The sequence below is a fragment of the Sorex fumeus genome, unplaced genomic scaffold, assembly GCF_029834395.1.
Source record: "Sorex fumeus unplaced genomic scaffold, SorFum_2.1 ptg000008l, whole genome shotgun sequence".
Classification (NCBI taxonomy): Eukaryota; Metazoa; Chordata; class Mammalia; order Eulipotyphla; family Soricidae; genus Sorex; species Sorex fumeus.
Window position 1 is genome coordinate 81205316 of NW_026606065.1, and position 25548 is coordinate 81230863.

Sequence of the window (25548 nt, forward strand, 5' to 3'; positions counted from 1 at the left end):
TGACTCTTATCCCAATCTTTACCTTGTTTTAGTCTGGTCAGAATTTCATCTGATGTTAAAAAACTTAAAGGCTTTTCTTTGGTTGCTGTTGTTACTATTTAGGGCACTATCCCCAGGAGGACCAATCATAATTTAAATGCAAAAGGAGGCATGAAAATGATACAAAACCGATCAAGTGATCTGGAACAAGTCATCCCACCTTGAAATGACTTTCCGTCTATGGAAGGGGGTGTGTGTGTATGTGGTGGAGGGAAGGTAAGTGCCCCCTAGGTAATTTTTTAAGAGTTTTAAAATGCTGCTAGTTAAAATTCAAGGCAGTTAGTGGGGGGTTAAAGGGGTAGGGATGTGAAATCTCTGAGCTGCAGTTATACATACCTGAGAAACTCTTCTTGGGAAAAACCAACACAAATTCCACTGAAAGACTCAGTTTCCCCTTGTCAGATGCGGTGAGCAGTCCCATATTTGACTACCCCTCCTCCATCCTTCATTTTTTTTCTTTTCTTTTTCCATTCTACATTTTAAGAACTGCTGCCAATTCCTGGGCTCTTTCTGATAAATTGAAAGTTAACAATTCCCCAGGATCAAAGATTCTGCCCCAGGCCTAAGCTCATCAAAACAGACAATGGATGATACCAAAAGTCAATGCCCAGACAGATAACCCAAGAGGCCTGGAGCTAGCCGGACCACCCAGTGTAATTCTTGGATTTTCCGTAAACATTATGTGTCTCTTGATAAGTAAAACCAAGGCTCAGTTTTCCTATAAAAATCTACACAAATAAACAAATAAGATAGTCATATTTAACTTAGTCCTATCCGAAGTTCCTTCCCAGCTAGGGAGTTTCTTTTCCTTACCCTTCTTCTTTCCGATAAACCTGATACCAACGCTGAGCATCTCTCTTACTCACTATTTTCACTCTTGAAAATACCGAACCCCTAGGAACACAGAGACCAACACAGAGACCCGCTGTCATCGCTCCTGCCTAACCACCCATGACGCGCAAAATATAAAAGGAAAGAGGCAGGTTTGGGGCGCTGATCTATTCTCGGAAGACACCCTGCCCCGCTTGCAGCTCAAGGCAGGTGACAGGTGAAGTCCTGACCGAGGTAAACAGGCAGGGCAAGAGTGGGGACAGACAGAACACAGCAGCCCGGGGCGCGCGCGTCCCGGCGGGGCCCCCGAACCCTCTCCCCGCCACCCCGGAGCCCGGGGCCCGCGCAGCCTTCCAGATCCTTCCCGGGCCGCTCCTCCTCCCGCGTTCCCCGCTCGGGGCCGCTTCCCCGCCCCCGCGCCGCCGCATTGGCCGCTGCGGCAGGGACGCGACACGGGCGGCGGCCGCGACCCGGAGCTCGGGGTGGCCCGAGCAGCCCGCTGTCCCCGGCGCGCACCCACCCATGGCCCTCGGGCCGCCGCCGCGCCCCGTCCCGTGCGCTGCTGCCGCCGCCCGCCTGCGGCGCGATGCCCACCGGCCCGGGTCTGGACCAGGCGCTGAGGATGCCGCTGGCGCGGAGGTCGCGGATCGGCTCGTCCGTGGGTGAGACGCGGGAGGGCGGCGGCGGGGGGCGGGGGGACCGCGCCGTTATGTGACACCGCCCCGCCCTCCGCCTCTCCCGGGGCCGCAATCCCGGGGGTGGGGTGGGCGCCGCTGCACCTGCGACGCCGAACTCCCGCGAGCGGGGCGGGGCGCGGCGGAGATCCCCTCCCACCCAACCCCACACGCCGGGACCACCCCTGGGCCAGCTGTGCACACGCACGGTGCGCGCTGTTCTGTGCGGACGGGCCCATGTCCCTGTGAGCGCATCCCCAGGTCCGCGCGCGTGCCCGTGCCTATGTGAGCGCGTCCCAAGGTCCGTGCGCGTGCCCGTGCCCATGTGAGCGCGTCTCCCGGTCCGCGCGCTCGCGCTCGGGTCCTTCTGCGCGCGCGCCCGTGCCAGCACGTGCCCGTGTGCGCTTGCGCCCGTGCGCGCGCCACGCGCCTACGCGAGGCCAAGGCGGCGGGTGGGACCCGGGTCGCGGTGCCCGCCCGGCCCCGGGCGCGGTGGCCCCGTCTGGCCGGCGCGGAGAGACGGCGTCAGTTCCCAGGTGGTCGTCTGCCTAGGCCAGGAGGCGTCCGCTGCAGATCGCAGAGGGGGCCGAGGGGTGTCGCCGCGCGCACTGGTCACCCGCCAAGGCCCGAGGCCGCAGCGGCGCGCTAGGTCGCGACCCCTCGCCAGGTGCCCCCAGGTCGGCTGACCCGAGACGCCTGGTACACCCGGCCGGCCCCGCCTGCGCCCAGGTTGCGTGGGGCTCCAGACCCTTGACACCCAGACCTCCAGGGCCGCGCCCGCCCGCCCACTCAGGTTAGACGCCGGGTTTTGTCACTACCATAACCGCCCCCAGACCCACGTCGTTTCGCGCCGGGTTCTGCGAGGATGGCACACGACTGTGCTCGGGCGCCAAAGGGGCGAGCTGGACCCAGACCCCTTCGGGGCTCCTGTGCTGTCGGGGGCCGGTGCGGTTCGCCCCGCCTGTTCTCTGCCCCAGCAGAGGTGCGTCCTGATCCCCCTGGACTTGTCCTGCGGGTGTCAGAGAGTCCTGCGGGGGAAGTCGCAGTCCGTCGGGTCTTCATGTCCGGGTTTCCAGGAGCCTGAGCCTTGTGAGAGCATCGGCCGTTTTCCTGCGGGAGGCCCCACTGTGCAGTCAGGGGGCGCTGGTGGGCCGGCGCGAATGGTCCAGCAGGTTGGTGGGCACAGCCCACAGGATTTGTCCCCGCACGTGGACGTGAGGCCTAGGCGCAGAGATCTGGGGTAGGGAGAACAGTGGACCACACCCCGCCCCCCGCTGTCTTAGGGAGGAGGGTCTGGATTCTAGTTCCAAGACCATGAGAGCTGGGTGTGCCCAGACAGGCTCTCAGGGGTCTTCGTCCCACTGAATGCGCAGCCCCGCTGCTGCCCGGGCTACTCCTGGCGAAGATGTGCCCTTCTGGACGCTTCGCCTGGCTTTGGAAAAGGGGAAACTCTGCCCTTCCCATTCCCCCACTGACTTGGCCCAATGGCATGAGCGGCGTGTGTCACGTGGCAAGAAGGAGGCGTTGTCATCGCCGTCAAGGTCAGAGAGATGAGGACCAGCTGAGCTGCTTGATCCTGGAATCCCGAGTCAGGGAAGACGTGATCTTTGGGGCCTAGATGGCTTAGGACATGACTTAGGACACGAGCCTCGCATCCGGACATTCCCCAGTTCCAGTTCCCCCCAGCAAGGTCTCCAGAGCACTACCCCCTCCCCCCTCTCCGGGATGATCCCTGATCCCTCCCTAAGCTCGAGCCAGGCCTAAGTCCTCAGCACTGCCAGGTGTGACCCCAACACACACACACACACACACACACACACACACACACACACACACACACACACACACCCCATGTCGTCTCGATTGTGGAGATGATTAGTTAGTGACCTTGGAAAGGGCTGTTTTTTATGTAATCATATACAGAATAAAAAAATGTCTAGAAATCTATGGATGGGCTTCTAGAGGGACTCAGTAGACGGAATGGGGGGTGGTCAGCATGTACAGGGAGCTCTTTAGGGAGTTTGGAAGAAAGGGTTGGGAAAGCAGATTGCGTGTTGGCAGGAGGAGATGAGTTCAAGAGAGGTTGTTTAATGCTAATATTACAGATGCAGAGTTGAGACTAATGTTGCATGTACAGTTAATGTTAATATTACAGGTGTACAGTTAAGACTAATCTTGCACGTGCACAATTAAGGCTGATAATGCACAGGTGTAGTTAATGCCAATGTTGTACATGTACAGTTAAAGCTAAAATAGCAGGTGTGCAGTTAATTCTAATATCGTATATGAACTTATATATTGCATTATATTGCATTACTATTGCAGCTGTGCAATTAGTGCTACTATAACAGCTGTGCATTTAATGCTGATATTGCAGGTGTGCAGGGAGGGACAGGAGGGACAGTGATCTGGTTCACAAAGGGAAGAGGCCCCCAGGGAGCCTCTCTGCCCCTGGATGCAGAGAGCTCACTGAGGGCGGGCTGCAGGCCTGCAGGAGTAGAAGTCATCAAGAAAGAAAGAAGGCTCCTAAGAGCCGTGAGACTATTTCGGGTCTATTCCTGCTGTGTTGAGGAGTAGGAGCTCCTGGGTCTGATGTGTGCAAACTTGGGGGAAGCCTCTTAGGCTTAGATGGTGATGACCTAGCAGAGGGCTGGAGCAGTGAGTGTTCCAAGTGACAGGGTCTGCTTAGATTCTAGAGGCTTGCTAGTTCAGGAGTGCCCTAGGCTCTGGAATCTTCCTTCTGCTTGATTCAAATGTAGTGGTGCCGGGACTGGAACATCACCATCCGCAGCACCAGCTCTCCAAGCTCTGAGCACCTTCATACCTTTTGAGAAATATCTTGTCCCTTTGGAATTATGTCCTCCAAATGGGTATGATTTGCAGACCACGCCTGGCATTGCTGTGGGGCTACTCCTGGCCCAGTGCTTGCAATTTGCTCCCTGTGTAGGATCCAATCCAGGCCTCCCAACTGCAAAACATGTACTTTAGCCCTTTGAGCAATCCCCCAGCCCCTATGCATAGGGTTTTCAAAACTCTTTAAATATTTTTTAAATTAAAAAATTAAAAAAAATTGCAATACCACCCATGCTATTGCTTTATACTGCAGTGCCGTGACACCTGGCCCACCACCAGTGTCAAGGTTCCTCCCAGTTACCCCAAGATCCCATCTCCCTGCCTGCCCCGCTTCAAGTCCTCAAGATCACAGTTATATTTGTGACCTCATATCGGGGTTTGTTTCCACTGGGGTTGTCTAGCGTCTGGCTGTGTTTCTTTAATACTCTGCACATGAGCAAGATCATCTGGTGTTTTGTTGTTTTCTTTCAGATTCATTTTCCCTAGCGTGACACTCTCCAGTTCTAGTCAACTTGTGGGAAACTACAAAATTTCAGGGGTAAGCCCTGAGCATCACTGGGTGTGCCCCTACCCTAATGCCAAAAACAGAAGAAGATGCTCAGGGCTTACCCCTGACTCTGCACTCAGGGATCACTCCTGATAGTGCTGGGGCTGGGGGATAGGGGGTGGAGAGATGACCATATGGGATGCCAGTGATCAAACTGGGGTTTGCAAGGCAAACATCCTACCTGCTGTACTGTTGCTCTAGCCATATACCACAACTTATATACTACAACTTCTTTATCTCCTCATCTGTTGTTGGGTACTTGGGTTATTTCCAGATCTTGACTATTATAAATAATCCTGCTATGAACATAGATGCATAAGTGTATGTTTATATGGCCTTTGCATTAATGATTTTGTGTTTTGGGTAAGATACCCAGGATTGGAACTGCAGAGCATATGAAAGCTCTATTCCTAATTTTTTGAGAATCTTCAAACTGTGATTACTCTGTTTTTAAAAAGCCTCTTATTGAAAAAAAACAGAGAAATGTCCTATTGTAATTTAGATTAAGTCTTCATTCAGCTTATAGGTTCATCTGGAGAGAAAATGCATTTTTAAGAATGTCGATTCTTACCTAAAAATGTGGTATCTCATATAGTTTTAAAAATGCTTTTAAAAATCAAAGTGTTATAGTTTTCTTCATGAAACTTTCATGCATTTAAAATATCTGTTCCAAGTCACTGGCACTACAATAAATGGACTTTTCAAAGTTACATTTTTAGTCAGTTGGTGTGGTACCTAGGGAAGCTTTAGTTTTTAACTGTTGATTGTGTATCCAGCAACCTGGTGAGCTATTATATAAATTAGGACATAATACATGAATTTTGTTATTTTGGGGGGATTAACAATTCTCATTGTCTACAAGTTAATTTTCCCTTCCTACCTCTCTTCCCCCCTTCCTCCCTTCTTCCTTCTTTCCTTGTCAATCTTCAGAGGCTACTCCTGGCTTGGAGTCTGAGGGTTGCTCTGGGCGTTGCTCACAGGACCATGCCGTGCTAGGGATTGAAATCATTCCTCCAACATGCAAAGCCTATACTCTAGCCCATTGAGCTATTTCTTCAGTCTCTGTATCTTTCTTTAAATTGTTATAGCTCTTATTTATTCTTATTTGATTATAATTTCTTGTTCCACTAATAGAAGTTTTCTTTTGTCTCAGAACATGAAAGTCAATACTTCCAGAATTTTATGTTGAGCATGGTATTTCTGGTTGGCATTTAGTAGCTATTCTGTACAAAGAAAGTACTTTTCTGTTCTTACCTGGTACTTCATTAGGAGCAGGTACTATTTTATTGTGCACCTTAAGACAATCATCAGGGAGTAGGAAAATTATTAAAGACAGCTGACTGGTTGCGGGATTTCTCCCTGTCCTCCCTGTCCTCTGCCAACCTTTGTGTTCAAGAAAAAGTGAGTCATTGCACACCTATCAACCAGAACAGCTAGCGATATTGCCAAATGCCAGCAAGGATGCAGAGAAATTGGATGACTCATGCATTGCTGCTGCTGATACAAAGAGATGCATCCTTTTGGCAGGGTGGTGGGCAGTTTCTGAAAACATGAAATGTGCAACTTCCTCATAACAAAGATCTACTTTGAGGCATTTATTTCAGAGAAACAATTTATTATGTCTGAACAGAAAAACTTGTATGTGAATATTTCTAGCAGCCCTGTTCATAATAGCCAAGAACTTTGTGCCTTTCAATCTTGAATGATGACACCAATAAGAGCTATACTTGTCCCATGGAATATTACTCAGCAATAAACAATTCAAATACTGGTTGCAAGGAAAAACCTGTGTGAATCTCTAGTGGGGAAAACGGAAGTTCCAGAGGTTACCTGCTGTGCATTTCTGCTTAGTAAAATCCATGGAATGGTGAAACACTAGAGATGAGTTGGTGGTTGTTGGAGTGAAGGATATGCAGAAGTGGGAAGATGGAAGGACAACAGGAGGGAGTCTGGTAGTCGAGTTGGTGTTTTGTATGGACACACCTATTCTCAATGTCTGGGACATGAGACTGTGCTATAGTTTTTTCTTTTTAATTGATTTTATTGAATCATACTGTGAGATACACAGTAACAAAGTCGTTCATGGTTGGGTTTCAGTCATAGAATGTTCCAACACCCGTCCCTCCACCAGTGTACATTTCCCACCTACAGTGTCCCCAGGTTCCCTCCTGCCATTCCCAGCCTGCCTCTATGGCAGACACTTCTCTCTTCTCTTCTCTTCTCTTCTCTTCTCTTCTCTTCTCTTCTCTTCTCTTCTCTTCTCTTCTCTTCTCTTCTCTCTCTCTCTCTCTCTCTCTACTTTTGGGCATTATGACTGCAGTACTGTTACTGAAAGGTTATCATGTGTATCTCTTTACCTCCTTTCAGCACTCAGTTCTTGTCCAGAGTGATCATTTCCAACTATCATTGTCTTACTGGTCCCTTCTCAGTCCTAACTATACTTGCTGTCTCCACTTGTGGCACGCTTCCAACCATGGACCAGTCTTCCTGGCCCTCGTTTATACTCTCCTTGGGTATTAGTATCATACTATATTTTCTATATACTGAAAGTGAGTGCCATCATTCTATGTCTATGCCATTTCTCTGACTCATTTCACATAGCACGGTACTCTCCATGTCCACCCATTTATATATGCTTTAGTTTTGAAGATGTTAGAATTGGGGCAAACTAGACACAAACTATAGTATTTCTAATGAGTGCACGTGAATATGAAATGATCAAAAAGTCACTGTTTAATTAAAAAATGCAGGGGCTGGAACGATAGCACAATGGGTAGGGTGTTTGCCTTGCATGCGGCCGACCCGGGTTTGATTCCCAGCATCCCATATGGTCCGCTGAGCACCGCCAGGAGTGATTCCTGAGTGAAGAGCCAGGAGTAACCCCTGTGCATCTCCAGGTGTGACCCAAAAAGAAAAAAAAAACTATAAAAAATGCAAACTATGGTAATTTTTCATCAGAAGAAAGTAGTGAATTGTTGCATGTTAGACTTTGTAATATCCTTTCATTGAAGACATTTGAGTCATATTTTATTTTATTTATTTTTAAATTTTTATTAGTGAAACACCATGAGGTACAGTTGTATACTTACAAATTTTTGTGCTTGGGTTTCAATTATACAATGATTGAGTACCCATCCCTCCACCAGTGCCCATTTTCCACCACCCCGGATCCCAGTATCCCTCCCACCCCCCATCTCCCCCGTCCCACCCTGCCTCTGTGGCAGGGCATTCCCTCCTGTTCTCTCTCTCCTTTTGGGTGCTATGGTTTGCAAAAAATGCATTGAGTGGCAATCATGTTCGGTCTATAGACTACTTTCAGCATGCTTCTCCCATCCTGGGAGGATCCTCCCAACACCCTTTATCTGATGCTCCCTTCTCTATCTGAGCTCCCTTTTCCCCTAGCATGTGTGACTGGCCTCCAAGCCAAGTAAACCTCCTGGTACTTATCTCAGCTATTCTTGGGTGTTAGTCTCCTATTTTGTTACTTTATGTTTCCCAGATGAATGCAGTCTTTCTATGTCTATCCCTCTCTTTCTGTTGAATCATATTTTAACTTCGTGGTTGGTCTCTTGGTGCAACTATATGTGACCTCTTTCTGTTATCCCTCCTTCCTCCCTCTCTCCCTTCTTCATTCCCTCCTTCCCTCCTTCCCTCTTTCTCTCCCTCCGTTCCCTCCCCTCCCCTCCCTCCCTCCCTCCCTCCCTCCCTCCCTCCTTTCTTTCTTTCTTTCTTTCTTTCTTTCTTTCTTTCTTTCTTTCTTTCTTTCTTATTAAGTCGTTCATAATATTTGATTACATTTAATATTCAAACACCAATCCCTCCACCATTACACCTTACAACCACCATATTTTGGTGTTTCTATCCCAAACCCCAATACCTGCCCAAAGCAGAACCAAAATATTATAATATTTCCTTCTAAGGTTGGTTGCCTCCTACTTTGAATCCCATCAAATGTGGTGCTGTACTCTTGGAGTATGGTTAGGGTGTATCCTAAGAAGTGTTGTGCGGCCACAGATGCGGCTGCATGGTCCAGGAAAAGGTTCACTCGTAGGTGAGGGTCAGCTTGAGCGTGTGGAGAGTGGCCTTGAGCATGGTGGCGGTTGAATTATGGAAGTTTTCCACTAGTGGTGCTGGGTCCCTTGGGGTAGGGAGGGGTCTCACCCGCCACCCTCTGGGGTGCCCCGAGTGAAACAGCCTGGTATGGGGTCCAGCAGTCTTTCTTTCTTTCTTTCTTTCTTTCTTTCTTTCTTTCTTTCTTTCTTTCTTTCTCTCTTTCTCTCTTTCTCTCTTTCTTTCTTTCTCTTCCTCCCTCCCCCGTCTTCCTTCCTTCCTTCCTCCCTTCCTTCCTTCTCCCCTTCTTCCTTCCTTCCCTCACTCCCTTGCTCCCTTGCTTCCTCACTTCCTTGCCTTCTTACTTTCCTTCTCTCTGCCACACCCAGAGGTGGTTGGGAGTAATTCTCAACTTACTTGATCTGGTACTTAGGGGCCCATGCTGTGCTGACAATTGACCTGGGGTTCCCTTCTGCACGAAAAAGAATATGTTTGAGCCTTTTGAGCTGTCCCCAAGACTTGGGGTTGTTGTTGTTGTTGTTGTTATTATTATTATTATTTTAGTACTACAACATAAATTTAAATTTTTTAAATTTTTTAATTTATTTTTTATTAGTAAAACACCATGAGGTACAGTTATAGACTTAAAAATTTTTGTGCTTGGGTTTCAGTTATACAATGATCAAGTATCCATCCCTCCACCAGCACCCATCCTCCACCACCGTGGGTCCCAGCATCCCTCCCATCCCCCATCCCCCCCATCCCACCCTGCCTCTGTGGCAGGGCATTCCCCCTTGTTCTCTCTCTCTTCTTTTGGGTACTGTGTTTTGCAAGAGAGGCATTGAGTGGCAATCATGTTTGGGCTATAGTCTACTTTCAGCATGCTTCTCCCACCCTGGGAGGATCCTCACAGCACCCTTTATTTGGTGCTCTCTTCTCTGTCTGAGCTTCCTTTTCCCCTAGCATGTGTGGCTGGCCTCCAAGTCATGGAGCAAAATTCCTGGTACTAATCTCAGCCACTCCTGGGCATTAGTCTCCCATTTTGTTACTTTACGTTCCCCAGATGAATGCAATCTTTCTGTGTCTCTCCCGCTCTTTCTGACTCATTTTGCTTAACATGATACTTTCCATGTAGTACCACTTGTATGTAAATTTCATGACTTCATCTTTTCTAACAGCTACATAGTACTCCATTGTGTAAATGTACCAAAATTTCTTTAACCAGTCATCTGTTCTCGGGCACTCAGATTCCATCTGGCATTTCAGTTGTACTTTTGTCAGTTCTACTTTTCTCTAACGATGCATTTTGTGCATCTCAGGCATCTTTATCAGGCTATGGGACTACAAGGACCATCAGGTTGCCTTGTGGAGTCTGTGATCTGCCCCAGGTGGAGAGGGGGCTTTTCCTTGAGATGGGAGACAGAAGTGAGTATGTCTGTGTGTGTATGAGTGGAGCGAAGAAAGGAAGTAAACATTAGTTTCTGTGGACGATGACCTCATAATATTTAGGGCATAACTTGCCTCCTTATTTTATTAAATTCGTGGATTTGACTAAAGGGTAAGAGAGCAACAGTGAAGAGCAGTAAAATTGTAAATACCCAGACCTGCTCTAAAGCTGACAGTGTTTAGATCTTCCAGAAAATGTTTCCAGTATCCTCCAAATCCCACCCTTGACCCATGCTTGCATCTCTTCTGCTCTCTCCTCATCACCAAAGGTGATGTTTGTTAATTAAAATGCAAAAACAGAATTCAAATGCTGGTTGCAAACAGCAGCCTGCATGAATCTCTAGAGAGTAAAAGCCCAATATCCAAAGTTACCTCCTGTTCATTTCTGCTTAAATAGCATCCATGGAATGATGAAAAATGCTAGAGAGAGAGAGATAGGTTAGTGGTTGCTGGGGTGAAAGCGATTCAGAAGTGGGAAGATGGAAAGGCAACAAGAGGTGTCCTGATAGTAAAGGAATTGAAAGAGGTGTGTGTGTGTGTGTGTGTGTGTGTGTGTGTGTGTGTGTGTGTGTGTGAGAGAGAGAGAGAGAGAGAGAGAGAGAAGGATTTTTTGATGGACCTAGTTTTTTCACAACAACTTGCCCTGTCTTTTAAGGTGAATTGGGACAGATAAAAGGGCAAAGAGCGGTAATATTAGAGCACAGGGCTAGATGAGATTCAGCCCATCATTTCACAGATAAGAAAAATTAAGAGAAATTGTTTGTGGCAGAACCAGCCAGTTCCCAGTCAGTTTGCTTTCACAGTGTGCTTTCTGTTATCTCCAGCCTCTCATTTTAGAATCATACCTAAGCTGGTCAGAGTATTATCAATCATTCCATATTTTTTCTATTCCCTTAATGGCAAAGAAGAGCCCATCTGTTCTGTCCTGCTTCCAATTCCTGTTATTACCTTATTTCTGGGTACCCAAGAATGATTTGCATGAAGTCTTCTGGGGTCTCTTTTTGGACTTGGTCTAATGATTTAAGATATGCTTGGGGGCTTTTTGAATTAGCGAAGACTGGAGCAAATTGGATTCAGGTTTTCATACTGGCATTGGCTTCCTGTTTGAAGAAGCTTTCTTAGCTTCTGTCTCAAATGAGGAAGAAAATAAGTTGTGTGCTCCATGGGGCCATGCCGTGTGTGGAAGCACATGGAGCACGCACATAGATTATTTGACACATTAGGAGCACTTTATGCTGTAATCCATCTAATATCGAAGGCTTGCTGGGTCTTTCCCACACTCCTTGTCATTACAGAAGGTCAGCTCTCCCATCTGGATACTTAGCCCTTGAAGAGCAGAGCTGCAAAATCTTCTTTTTGGTTTTTTATTTTGTTTTGTTTTTGAGGTAACACCTGGCTTTGCTCAGGAGTAACTCCTGGTTTTGTGCTCAGGAATCATTCCTGGTGGTCCTGGTGGTGCTTAGGGACCATATGGGAATCAAACCCGGGTTGGTCGGTTTCATATAAGGCAAATGCCCTTCCTGCTCCAACCCTGGAAAAGCCTTCTGTTATCAGTATATTTATCTTTGGATGTAACTGGCTATGTCCCTAACTAGATGGCTGCAGAAAGGCCTTGTTGGAGCTTTTTGTCCTACCAATATCCAAGTGCATGTGTTTGCCCAGTAGACTCTGATTATGCAATCTTCTTCCTCTCATGTCTGAAGGTTATTCCCTCTGTTGAAAGTAGCCAAATCTTCAAGACCGTCTTCCCTACAGGTGGCTAATAAACATCTTCATCGATGGCTTCAGTGACTTAATAATTCATTAAGTTTTGCTTTCACAATGAACATTTTATCTTAAACCCTCATCTGACAGAGGTGCCAGCTAGACAAATGGATTAAGTGAAAATTATTCTCCAAAAAGGCTTTCAAACATTTATGAGAGGATGTGTATGGAGCACCTTTAAAGATGGGGTTTCTACCTTTCCTCCTTGAATCTTTACATTTACTAAATTTATTCTCTCATCAATACCACGCTGGATGCTAAGATGTTGTTTACATCCATTTAGGCCAGCAAAAGTGCTCAGAGCAAATGTTAACAACCATTAAGAAAGGCTAAAAATAAAAGTGATCTCATATCTGGGCCCTGGGAGTTTCTCCCCAGCCACATCAAGGACAAGCACAGACCAGGGACCGAGAGGGCCTAGATGAAGTTGTTTCGAAGTGGGGACAGTTGGTTTTGCCTAGAATACACCCTGCAGCATATAGGAATGCAGGCCCATGGGACTAAGTCTGTTTGCACAAAGTGGATGTCTGAGAGCTTGACTGATCATGTCTGTTCACTAGCGGGGGCTCTCTGTGTCACTGCATCATCAAAGATGCGTGTGCGCTAGCTGGCTTGCACAGTTCTCGTCTGACAGCTTGTCTCTTACCTCCGCATAAGAATCACACATCACCTGGTGACTGGGAAGATGGCTCATGGTTTAAAGCCCTGGTCTGACATGCTCAAGTTGTGAGTTCAAGTCCTGGGGCTACCCCTCAGCGCTTTGTCAGTCCTGCTGTGCTGTTCAAGAACACCAGTGAGAAAGGACCAAGAGGGGAGTCAGTGGCTTAGGTCACAAGCGTGAGGTCATGAACTGTATCCCTGGTGCTTCGTTAGGAGTCCCTGGTGATCAGGTCCTTGTGATGGTGGAGGGAAGGGAGGGGGCTGGTGACCAGGATGGGGTTGTGGGGGAGAGAATGAGAGTCTGATATATGATCAGGTTGTCATCTTTGCATGTGATCTAATTCTGGTTAATTTTGATTGGGAGGATTTACATTTCCAAGCGTGTTCCTCAGACTTTCATAAGATGTCAGCAAGTGAAGGTCACATCTCAGACATTTCAGCGAAGAGGCCAGGCTCAGTGTTCCCTTTTCTTTCTAGAAATGATGCGCTAGCCGCACTGGGATCCCGGGATTACCAGCAAGATTTAAGCACATTACTGAGAGACTAGGATAATTAAGCAGGCCACTGTGCAGAGAAGTGCTTCTGTAGCCTGACCTTTTGTAATCTCACCCTAGATATGAATTTCAGAAATAACAGCTTTCCCCCGGGGCCCTAAATGACGGCTGTATGTTGTGAGGAGTTGATTCTTGTTCCAAGGGGGCACTCGGTGTACAGCAAATTCAGGTCAGCGTGCCACAGGGGCAGACATATTGTCGACTATATTTAGCCACAGGACGATTATCCTTATTTAAGACTCTTCTGTTTTCTTTATGCTGATGCACGAGGAAGCGAACCTTTGGTTTTAAAACAATATGTTTTGTTTATTTGTTTGTTTGTTTTAATCTCTCACTCTCTCAAAGCAATTGCTATACAGCTAGCAAACAAAGTGGTTCTGTTCCTGGGATTCTCTGGAGACTCTTTCCTAGCTGAGCCATTGCCAAGAATGTAAGAGATTGTGTCTGCTCCACAGAGTCACCTTCTAGAGTCACCAGTGCTCTTGGTGTGTCCTGGCAAGAGTAATAGAAATAGACGCTGTGGATTCCGCTCTAAGCTCATGTTTGTGTAGACAGACCTTCCTGCAGCCCCCAGAAGAGCAATAGTTCCTGTTTTAGTTTGTGGCGCTTCAGATGGATCATTCTGCCATTTCCCTTTTGTTTCCTGAGAGTCTGTGTTGACTTGTGAAAAGTTGTTAAACAACACTCTGAATGTGAAATGTCAAGCCTAACTCTAAACTGTCCCTGTTCAGAGCATCAAATCAAGATGTCACTGGGTTTTAGAGTGACTTTTGGATTTTAGCAGATCATTAAAGAAGGGGGTTTGGAAGTTATTGTCTATTGTTTGCATGATTGTTCACCCATGTCTTGACTGAAATACCATGATTATTTATGAAAAGTATCTTTAATAAAGCTCGATACAATTTGGGTCAGAGCATCCTCCTCCCAGACCCTCCATCTTCCAATAGGCAGGGGTCACACCCACCAACTGGCCCCCTGGTGCCGTGTAATCCCATCAACGGCCAAGATCCAGAGACTATAAAACCCAGCTCCCGGAAGCGACATCTTATTATCTCATTCTTGCTTTGGACAACCTGGCAGAGTCCCAAATGTAACCTGCCCACACGGCAGAGTCTGGCAAACTCTCTGTGGCGAACCTGGTATGCCATATACCAGTAACAATGACGGGTCTCATTCTCCTAACCCTGAAAGAGCCTTGATTATGGCACTTTTTAAAATGTTCTCAGGGCTAGGATGAAGGAGATATTACTGGGGCCTGCTCCAGGCAATTGACGAACAATTTGGGGAAAGAAAGAAATCATGCCTTTTGGGGGAAAATAATGGATGGATCTGGAGGTGACTGTGCTAAGTGAAATATGGAAGTGAAAGAAAATTACCACTTTGTATCATTCATTTATGGAACATAAATAACAAAAGCAAACAAGTCTTGCAAAAAAAAAGAATGGAACTAATTTTTAAACCCAAGAAAAGACTGTGGATGTTATCAGTGTAGGTGTGGGCATGTAAAGGGGTCTTTTGATGGGATGCCTGTAGAACCTATGGTAGTAGATGTGGCAAATTAAATAGACACAAAAGAGGTATGAACAAAACCCATGGGATTTCATGTACGATGCACTCATGGTAAATAAATTTGAAAAAATAAATATCTTCAAGAGTCAATTTTGTGATGAATAGCCTCAGACTTTTGGGGATGAATTTAAAGTAGTTCATACAGATGTCGAACTATGAAAATTCACACTTGAAATTCACCTAGTGTGATGATATTACTTCAATAAATCTATGGTATGTTTGCTGCATGTTAAAATTATGTTTTGGCTATGTCAGGTTAAATTGTTTATTTGTTTGTTTTATGCTTTTTATGTGGTGTTGGACATTGAAGCCAGGGTCTCACGGGGCCACCCATATGCTCTTCTAGAGAGTCAGCGTGACCTTTAAGTCAAAGATACAGTAATAGCAATTGATTTCAGTAATTTTTTTCTAGTGTGGTAACCAGAAAATTTTATATATCTTACATTACATTTCTGTTTCATAATACATAATAGACCATCTTCCCAAAATATTTTTATTGATTACTCATGGAATTTCCGACCTAAAAATTTATTTTAATTTTTTTATTAAGATTTACAAAGTTATTGATTGTTGAGTTTGGAGCATGTAATATTTCAACACCAATCCCATTGTAAGTATCAACTTACCTTCACTAGTGATTCCACATTCCCTCTTCACCCTGTCCCACCCCATCCCCGCCTGTAGCTTGACAAGCACATTACAAAGTTCCAGTGGCTGCTGCTGAGATCCTTTGTTTTCAGTGTTGTTGAGTCTGTTTTGCATAGAGGGCTATACCACTCACCCATAGTCCTGCTACAGCTGGAGCCCTGATGCCTGTTCACCTACTACTTGTTCTCTTCACCCTCCTGGGTTTCTTTCCTACCCTGCCCCTCTCTCTAATCACTGGGGTGAATAAAGGTGATCTAGGTTTCTCCCTTTTACTGCATGCATGTCTTTGTTCAGTGTTCTGTATACCACCGATAAATGAGAGCATCCTGTGTTTATCTTTCTTCTTCTGGCTTACTTCACTCAACATATCTTCCAGTTCTGACCAGGTTGCAGAAATTACATGATTTCATTGTTCTTTGCAACTTCATGGTGGAATTGCAGACTTTCGTTTTTTTTATTTTCTGTGGTGTGTTGGGGGGGCACGAGGGAGGGGTGGAAATCACCCAGTGGTGTATTACTTCTGGCTCTGGACTCAGGGGTTACTCCTGAAGGGGGACCATATGGGGTGCTGCAAATTTAACCAGGGTTGGCCAGGTGCAAGACAAGTGCCAGACTTCTTGTATTGTTGCTCCAGCCCCCAATTTGCAGACTTTGAGAAATAAAGTTATCTGGTAGCCTAAAATTCATTTTTTCTAAATAGGACACTAAGGCTGTTGAGGGGGTTTATTTTGGGACTTGGCCCCCATTGTGGGGATAGCACAGAGAGTTAGTGTGTGCCCTCACTCTCCTCTGGGGGTTCTTTCCAGGATTGTTTTGTCCTCCTCTCATTTTGAGAGAAAACACCCCTTGGGCACAATTTTAAATTAATTTTGAAAATGAAGTAGGTTATGGTAATGTGGGCTTCTATTGTATTTCTTTGAACTCAATCTCTGAAGAAAATCTAGTTGCTTGGGGCCAGGGAGATGGTTCTAATTGTGGAGACTGTGGAGACATATGCTTTGCGTGCGGGAGCTCTCAGCTCTGATGATTGGCATTCTATGAACTCCAGGCTAGGAATAGCTCCCGAGCACAGTTGGGTGTGGCCTCCCCCCAGTCTACTTGCGTGAACCTTATCAGACAATGTTTGCAGAGAGAGGTTTCAAATATGTGCATTTACAATTTAAGAATCGAACTCTGACCACGTGCAGTCTCAGAGGAGCAGCTGACAAGTTTTTTTCCTAAAGCATCACGTTCTTACCTGGAAAATTTTATCAGCTATGTAATGACCTCCTTTAGAGCCAGTGGGCTTCTCTCTAGTGGTTTTATCTTCCCAGAGGCCAGTTAAAAAACAATCGGACTTGTTTTTTACGTTACACTCTTATGAAACATTTCTCTTGTCCTGTATGTTTTTTTTTATGATGTCTGACTTTCTCAAAGGAGTGTCCCAGAACATGGCAGAAAATATAAAGGAAGAATCATGGGGAAAAAAATAAAGTAGGAGGTAGTCAAATGCCATGAAACAGCATGCTGAGCCTTGTGGCAAAGACAAAAAGTTTTTATTGCCAGGAACTCCCTGCTTTCAGACCATTCACACTTTGACTTGTTAGGTATCCATTTTATTTTGTTTTTATTCATTTTTCTAATAATTTGCGTGTTTATTAGCCATACTAAACAGTGGTAGTAGATGACTTCTCAATATATTAAAGACTATGTCATGAAATCTGCTATTTTAATTTTATTAAAAATATATTTTTATTGAGATTCTCTGGTTTACAATGCCATTAATAATGGTTTCTCATGCATGTAATTCCAACACCACACCCAGTGTACCCCTCCCTCCCCCATGGACCCCAGCTCCCTCCCTTTCAGGCTCCATCCCCCTAACTCAATTGTGTGGGTCAAGTCTGCCATTATGATGCTTTAGGAATTCATGTTAAGTTAGTTGATTTGACTCCCAGTCTGTGAATCTTTATAATGAAGAGCTGTGTTGTCTGGAGTGTATGATATTTCTCAGTGGGTCTAGTGTTTCATTGGATTAGTCTCGTGATACTCTCCTTGGCTTGATGAACAGGTGCAGACTATGGCCAAGATACCCAGGGGAAGGGAGGTATTCCATAATATTGACTATATCATCCAGGTCCTTGCTGCTGGACTGTGTATCGGCAATGATTGCAGTGTTCTGCTGAGATGTAGGAGATGACATCTTAGATGTGAGGGCCACTGAGTTCAGTGCTGTGGTGCAGCAGTGTGAGGTCAGCACTGTTGAGTCACACTGTGACAGATGGCTGAGGACCTGTATTCATTATTAGACGACACAGAGTCCCAGGGCCCTAAAAATCCTGTGCCCTGCCACTTCATTCTGCCTGAGTCCTGGCTTACCCTTCCCAGAATATCTTTATTTAGGATTTTCCGGACTGTAGCTTTCACAAACGAGCTGCTTTCAGTAAAGCATTCAAAGTTCCTCCATGTCTTTTTTTGTGACTTGACAACTTGACAATAAAATATAATCCTTAAATGAACCTCTCCCTTGGCTGTTTATACCAGTTTGTTTTTGGTCCTGGGGCTTGAACCCAGACTTCTTCACACATGCAAGTCAAGTGCTCCACCACTGAGCTACAGCTCCCAGCTCCTATACCAGTTTTTAGTCCATTCATTTACTGCAGGGCATTTGGGTTGCTTCCTCTTGGGGGCAATTAGAAACAAAACTGCTATCAATACTTGTATACAGGTCTTAGTGAATGTGTTTTCAGTGACTTCGGGTTAATACCAAAGAGCATGATTGCTGGGTCATATGTTGAGTGTCTTTAGTTTTGTAAGAGACTACCAAGTGGTTTTCCAAACTGGCCATACCGTTTGGCATTCTCTTCAGCAGTGATGGCAGATTCCTTTTGCCACACATTCTCGCCAGCATTTCGTGTGCTCATTGTTCTGGATCTAGGTCCTCTGCTGGCTTCTGTGTGCTCTAGCAGTACATGACACTGGTCATCTTTCCATAGGCTTGTTGGCCATCTGTATAGTTTGTTTTTGTGGGGGTGGGGATGGGGGATGGTGGAGGAATGACACCTGTCAAGATATCTTTTGCCCATTTTCCAATCATCTTGTTTTTCTTATTGTTGAGTCTTGAGAGTTCTTTGTTGATTTTGGATAAAATCAGACATATTTTCAGATAGTGGATTATCTGTTTACTCCATATCAGTGCTTTTCACAGAGCACAGATGAAAAATTTTAATAAAATATAGCTTGTTAATTTTTTGATGGATCATACTTTTGGTGCTTCCAATATTTTGGATAATATTTTTTCTTAGCTTTTTGAAACTTATAAACATAAAGTTATTTTTGACTATGTTTTAAAATTATGAATGTACACATTTACTTAGTTTCCCCTAACAAGAGAATATTGAATGATTAAATGATACCCGTTTCTTCTCCACTCTTTGCCTCACAAACAAAAAGAAAAATAAAGCCATGGCACAGCTTTATTTCCTCCTTTGTTCACTCCCTTGTTAAGATCACCTGAGTAGGTCCCAGAATATTGACAAGGTGAGCTTAAGTAATTTCTGTACTCACCAGTGGTTCCTTAAACTCCTTTCCTCTGGTTGAGATACATCTCCCGAGGATCTTAGTAACTCTGTGAACAGCAAACTGTGTGGAAATAGATTTTTGTGTCTCTGCAATTACTCTAATGCCATCCTGACAGTTAACACATGGTTGTGCTGAATGTACAATTCTAAAATATTTGTTTCCTCCAGTATTTGAAGGGTGCCATTTCATGGTCTTCATTTATCCAGACTTGCTGATAAGACATTATGTCAGTCTGATTTTTGTTCCTTTGCAAGTAAGCTATTTTTTCTTGTTGATTAGTTTTTAATGGTATATTTATCCTTGATCTCAGATTTCAGCGTGGTGTGCAAAGTCTGTTTTCTTCCATTAGTTAAATGCTAACCAAGAGGCACTGTTTTCAGTTCAAGAATCACATCTTTCTTCTAGGGGAGGATTCTCATGTCTTGCTTTGTTGAGTGCTCCCCATCCCACCCTTTGTGTTCACTCTTGCCCCCACCAGCCTTTTCAGTCTGATTTCTCTTGATGCTTTGTTCTCTCTCTGCAGGCTTCTTAAGTTTTCCTCTGATGTTTGGTTCTGGGAGAAGAGCTTCTTGGAGTGGTCTTGCAGCACTGTAATTCAAACTTCCACTTTGGTTTTCTCTTCTTTTTCAATCTCTCCTAGGTTTGCATGATGTGTTCAGTTCTCATTTTGGGGGGAGACTATGAATACATTTACTTTTCTGATAGCCTTTTCTGATAGTCTTTTCAAAGTCTACCAGTTTGAGTGTAGATTAGTTGTTCTTTTCGTGGTGTTTATGAACCCAGGTGCTTTGTGATCACAGAACTTACTAAAAAATAAAAATATTTTTTCTGATAGGTGGGAAAATGAACAGGTGGGCTACCTCTGTGCTCTGCTGCTGAGTCAAACAGCTCCTGTTATTTCCCCATAAGTAGCTCTGTCCCATGATCAGTTCTTTTCTAAGGAAAACTTTCAAACAATCTCCAAAAGTCCTGTATTTCAGAGGTTTAACTTAACTAGGTGTTGAGGACCCCTTCTCAGCCAGGAGGGGTCTATCTTACTATTCTCTGTCTTTGCGTAAATGCTTGTATGTGAGGCAAAGAGGAAAGCCAGAGCACTCTTCTCATTTGATTTGTGCTGTAGTTTAGTAGAAGGCAGTGTAGTTGGATGCAATCCTGTCTATAGGTAGAACAGAGCCAAATGTGTATAATCAGACCTGCTTTTGAATTTTGACCCTAAAACATCCTTGCTTGGTGCCCTTAGGGAGAGGCACCTCCTCTCTCAGTCTGTAAAATGTCAGTGAAAATGTCACCTGTTTCATTGATTCTTGAGAAACTTAAAACAAGGTAATAAATACAAAGAAATTTATAGCCTCGGCTGAGTGTTTTTGATTACTACTTGAAAACTGATAATTAAAATGTGATTATTTCATGAATAATATACTAGGAACATAAACACTTTCCTGTCCCATTTCTCTTTGTAACTAGACCATGGACTTCTTTCTTTGCATTATGTCCTTGCTTTATATGGCTACAGATCTATTTGGAAAGTCAAAGTGATTGTGGTCGACTATTTTTAAAGAGCATTTCAAAATATTGCTCACATCAGCAAATGCATGGGGGAGTTTGCATCTTCCTGTGAAATAAAACTTTCTTTTGCTGTGATTATGTAGCTTTGTTAAATTTAGAAGAATTCAGAGATAGTGCACAACCCTGCTCTGGCCACTAGGCCACTCATGGCAGTTCTTCGAACCCTTGGCAAACTTTTGCTTCGTTGGAAAAGGGTTCTAGTACTCTCTTCCTTCTTTATTCCTCCCCACAGCTCCCCACTGTCTGGTAACCTGGGTGAGATCATCTGGAATTTGTCTTCCCTCTGGCTTATTTCACTTAATGTGATACCCTTTAGTTCCATCCACATTGCAGCAAACTGCAAGTTTTTCATCATGCATTATAGCTGCATAGTATTCCATTGTGAGTATGTACTGCAATTTCTTTATTCACTTGCTGTGTTTGTGTTCTTGGGTTAGGTTCTGAGAAGTGGAATCACTGAGTCATATGGGAGTTCTCTGTTCACTTTTTGGAGACATTTCCATATAATTTTTTCCATGGAGGGTGAACCAGAAGGCATTCTCACCAGTTGTGAACAAGGAGTTCCTTTTTACCACATCCCTGCCAACACTATTTAAGTCTTTAAGGTAGATGTCATTCTCATGTCTATGAAGTGGTGTCTCACTGTTCTATTGATGGGAACGTCCCTGATAATATGTGATGATGTGCACTTTGTTGTGTGTCTAGTTGATTTCCTCTATTTCTTCTTTTGTGAAGTGTCTGTTTGTCACCTCTCCCCATTTTTTGAAGGGATTATTGGTGTTGAGAAAGCTTTCATTCCTTAACCCAAACTATGCTTAACTGAGTAGTAATTTGGGCATTTGTATACCTGGAAGCTTTTAAATTTTTGTGTTTTGAATTTGGGGGGGGGCTACACCTTGTGATGTTCAGGGTCTACTTCTGGCTCTGTGCTCGGGGTATCATGTGATTCTGGGTATCAAATCAGGGTCATCCACATGCAAGACAAGTACCTTAATCCCTGTACTGATCTCTTTGCTCCCAGAGATAGAAGTTTTTCCTCTTGGAATCCAAGTTATCATTTCCTCTCTTCAGTAAAGATGAAAGATGTGACTACCTCATGAACTCCATATTCAGTAACAATTTTGATCTTGTTATGGGGCATAGCTGTTGATGCTCAGGGGTTACTTAATGCTTGGTGGACCATATGGAATGCAGGGGATCGAATCTTGGCCGACCACAGGCAGGGTAAGTACCCTACCTGCTGCATTATCTCTTTAGCCCCAAGACTCAGTAACAAGTTCAATTTTGCTACCCTCCCACTTAGATTCCTCCCATCCATTCCCCACTCCAGAACACATCTTTCAGAGAGTCCTCATTTCTCAGTGGATCCTATAAATACAGGATGAAGTCACTGTCTCTCAGCACCTTTAGAAGAAAATGTTTCCTTCAAGTGTTGGGAATAAAATAAAATAGGCTCATTCTGTGATGGAAACTCAGGCACTGATTCCCCCGAGAAACTTGCTGGAACGGTTCTTCTAGGATGCCATGAGAAAGGTCTCAGGGCAGCTGTGAGAGTCCATACCAACTGTGTCTTTCAGGGGAATTAAAACTGTGATGATTCTGAATGCCAGGGCTTAAATAGGTATGATTTTTGCATATTACACTTTTCTCTTTCCTCACTTGTTCATACACATTCGTTTGTAAATGCTTCATAGGATGGGCTCTGGAGACTGGGTGGAGGTTGCCCTCCCCTTTAGTTATAAATAGGGTCTTATCAAAGTCCAGGTAACCATGCTATACCAGGGACCATTGGCTCAGAGCCTTGAACATGCTGGGCACATGACCTTACCACTTGAGTTGTCATCTCCCTGATAACTCCAATCCCTGAGTCTGCTTTTGTAGGTCACTTTGAGGTGGGTTGTTAGACTGGCTTGGCTGTAGCATCTTTCTACTCCAGGAAGGTGAAGTCATGAGGTGATGGGAAGAGAGCATTATGGGAGTCTCCCAAAGAGTCACCTGCAGAGCCCTGGGTGAACGTTGGCAGGCACCACCACGGCTTCATCATTCTTTTCTTTGGGAAAGGGGGCATACCTGACTGTGCTCATGACTTGCTCTTGGCTCTCTGCTCAGGCATCCTGCCTGGTGGGGTTACCGGGTTGACCACATGCAAAGCAAGCGCCTTACCCCCTGTACTATCTCTCTGGTGCCACTGCTCTTTAAAGTGGTTATAAATAACATACCCTGTCACCAACTCACCCAGGGTGCCTCTAGAAGAATGGAATTGTGGAAGAAATGGGGACAGTGCTTAGAACTCTAATTTCCTAAAGGTCTAAAAATAACCTTGTAATTATGAGTTTTTGTTAATGAGTTTTGTTAAAGATTTGATAATCTGAAGAATTACATTTTATTATTTATTATTTATTTTATTTCATTAAATATAGTGTTCTTGTTTCTATATATTAGTATTTTTTTTAAAGAAACTTACTGTTTCCAAATATTTTTGTAGTCAGGTGCCTTCCAGGATTATTCTCTGCCTAAGGGCAGAGGCTCAATGTGACACAGTGCTGCTCAGACCCTTTGGGGCTGGGCTTTACCCAGGCCACCTGGGGGTGTTCAGGGGTCTCTAGGACCAGACAGGTGGTGCTCAAGACCTCCAGGTCTACACCTGTCAATTCTTGGAGGATCATGAGCCAAGGATCCAATTGGGGACAGCTTCATGCAAGGCATGTGCCCTTAACCCCTGACCATCGCATGTGCCCTTAATCTTCCAAGTCCTTGAGTGATTTTTTCCCCCAGATTTTCCTCCTAGATCTGTCCTTAGGGTTCACTTCCTGGTGGCACTCAGAGAATCATAGATGATGCCAGGGATGGTATATGGGTTAACCTAGTACAGGGCAAATACCTTATGTTCTGTACAATCCCTCTGTTCCTTAAAGTGATCCTCCTCCTCCTCCTCCTCCTCCTTCTTCTTCTTCTTCTTCTTCTTCCTCTTCTTCCTCCTCTTTTCCCCTTCCCCTTCCTCTTCTTCTTCTTCTTCTTCTTCTTCTTCTTCTTCTTCTTCTTCTTCCTCTTCCTCTTCCTCTTCCTCTTCCTCTTCCTCCTTCCACACTCAGTGGTGCTGGAGGATTACTTCTGGCTCTATGCTCAGAAATTACTCCTGGCACTGCTCAGGGGACCATATGGATGTTGTGGATTGAACCCAGGTATGGCACATGTAAGGCAAGGGCCCCAGCTGCTGAACTATGGCTTAAGCCCTCTCAAATAGTCTTTCTTATTGGATGTCAAAATTAAGTCAGAAAAGAAGGAAAGGAGGGAGGGAGAAAGAAAAAAATGAAAGAAAGAAAGGAATGAAGGGTAAAGGAAAACTGAAAATCTGATGGCTAGAGGGAAGTTAGGGACACTTGAAGCCAGTGGAGACACAAAATGAGCTAACTGCAGTGTAATGGATGGAAGAGAAGGAGTGTGTAGATAGGTATACATGTAGAAGTGTGCCTAAAAGAAATGCATCGGTTCCGTGGAGAATAGATTCACCAAGGAGAGGAAAAGAAATCCAAGAGATGCTATCTGAAAGTGAGCGGCAAACAGCACTGTGCAGTCCCAGGGGTTAAGTTAGTAGAGCACAGCTACCTGCCCCAGACAGAGACTGGCAGAGATCAAACTTTTGAAAGAATTCAATGAGACAAATACCAGCTTAATCAAAAGAGTAACACTAAATGAAATTGAGGGAATTTATTTTCAGGAATTGAAAACGGGCCGGTTTGGAATGAGGAGATTTTAGCATTGTAGTGCATAAAGAATCAAAGGATTGAATTTTGTAATGTTAAAATAGGAATATGATTTTATTGTGCCTGATAAACTATATAGGTCATATGAAGTCATAATCATCAGCAAAGGAAATGGAATAACATGAAAGAGGAAATACCAGCACCTGTTCTAAGGCCTTCTTGTAAGGCGCTGTCTGCTTCGTCCAGGCTTATTTGGAAATGAAGCTAACTGAAGGTGAAATACAGGAATGGTTGCTAGACAGGCTAGGAGGCTGAATAAAAAGATGTGTCTGGTGACTAAGGGAAAAAGGCATTGGTAAGATTATTTATTACACTCTACTTTGGAGTGAGAATTGTCCAAACTATTCAGTTAGCTGAAAATATCTTCAATAGCTGTTTTTTTCCCCTTATTCAGATCTGCAAGTATTTATTGAACAATTCTCATAGTTTCTCATTTGAATAAAGGATGATAAAGATGATTTATACTACATGGCTACTTTTATCAAAAAATGTTAAATGTTCTGTCTGGTTGGGAAGATAACACTTATGAAAAGGAAATGAAAAATAAATAATGTATCAAGACTATTATAGAGAAGAGAACCACAAGACCTAATTACTTGCTGAATGAATAATGAGGGTGATAAGCAACTGAAGTCAAAAATGGCCGTGGGGAGCTATCAAGAGGAGGATTTGAATTTGTTTTTTGGTTTTTGTTTTGAAGTAAGTTTGGTTTACATACAGAGTAAGTTATGTTGGCCAGGTAAATCAACTCTACCTTTTTCAGATGACTTGATAATGTGGATAAATGTATCTAGCTGCATACAATCAAGAAACAGCATTCAATGTCTTAAAGTTCTTTCTCTCAGGTTCTTTGTAAAGCTTTCCTGTCTCCCAGCTCTTGACAGTCACTGATCTGATTTCTGTCCCTTAGTGGTGGCTTTTCCAGAGTGTTGGTCCAAGGGAAACATGTGCATGCAACCTTGTGTGTTCTGCAGGCCTGGACCTATATAGTTCATCAGACACAACCTTGTCTGGTTCTCTCA

The 25548-nt window shown here is 44.6% G+C and overlaps 1 protein-coding gene across 1 annotated transcript in view; it reads left to right on the forward strand.

Annotated features, from left to right (window-relative positions):
* Positions 1 to 1091: 1091 nt before the first annotated feature.
* LOC130017871 (phospholipid-transporting ATPase IB-like) overlaps positions 1092 to 25548 on the forward strand; it is a 688232-nt gene continuing 663775 nt past the window's right edge. Inside the window, exon 1 of the mRNA XM_056108642.1 lies at positions 1092 to 1532. Within this exon, the coding sequence (XP_055964617.1) occupies positions 1457 to 1532 (76 nt within the window). The 5' untranslated portion in view covers positions 1092 to 1456. The remainder of the gene's footprint in view (positions 1533 to 25548) is intronic.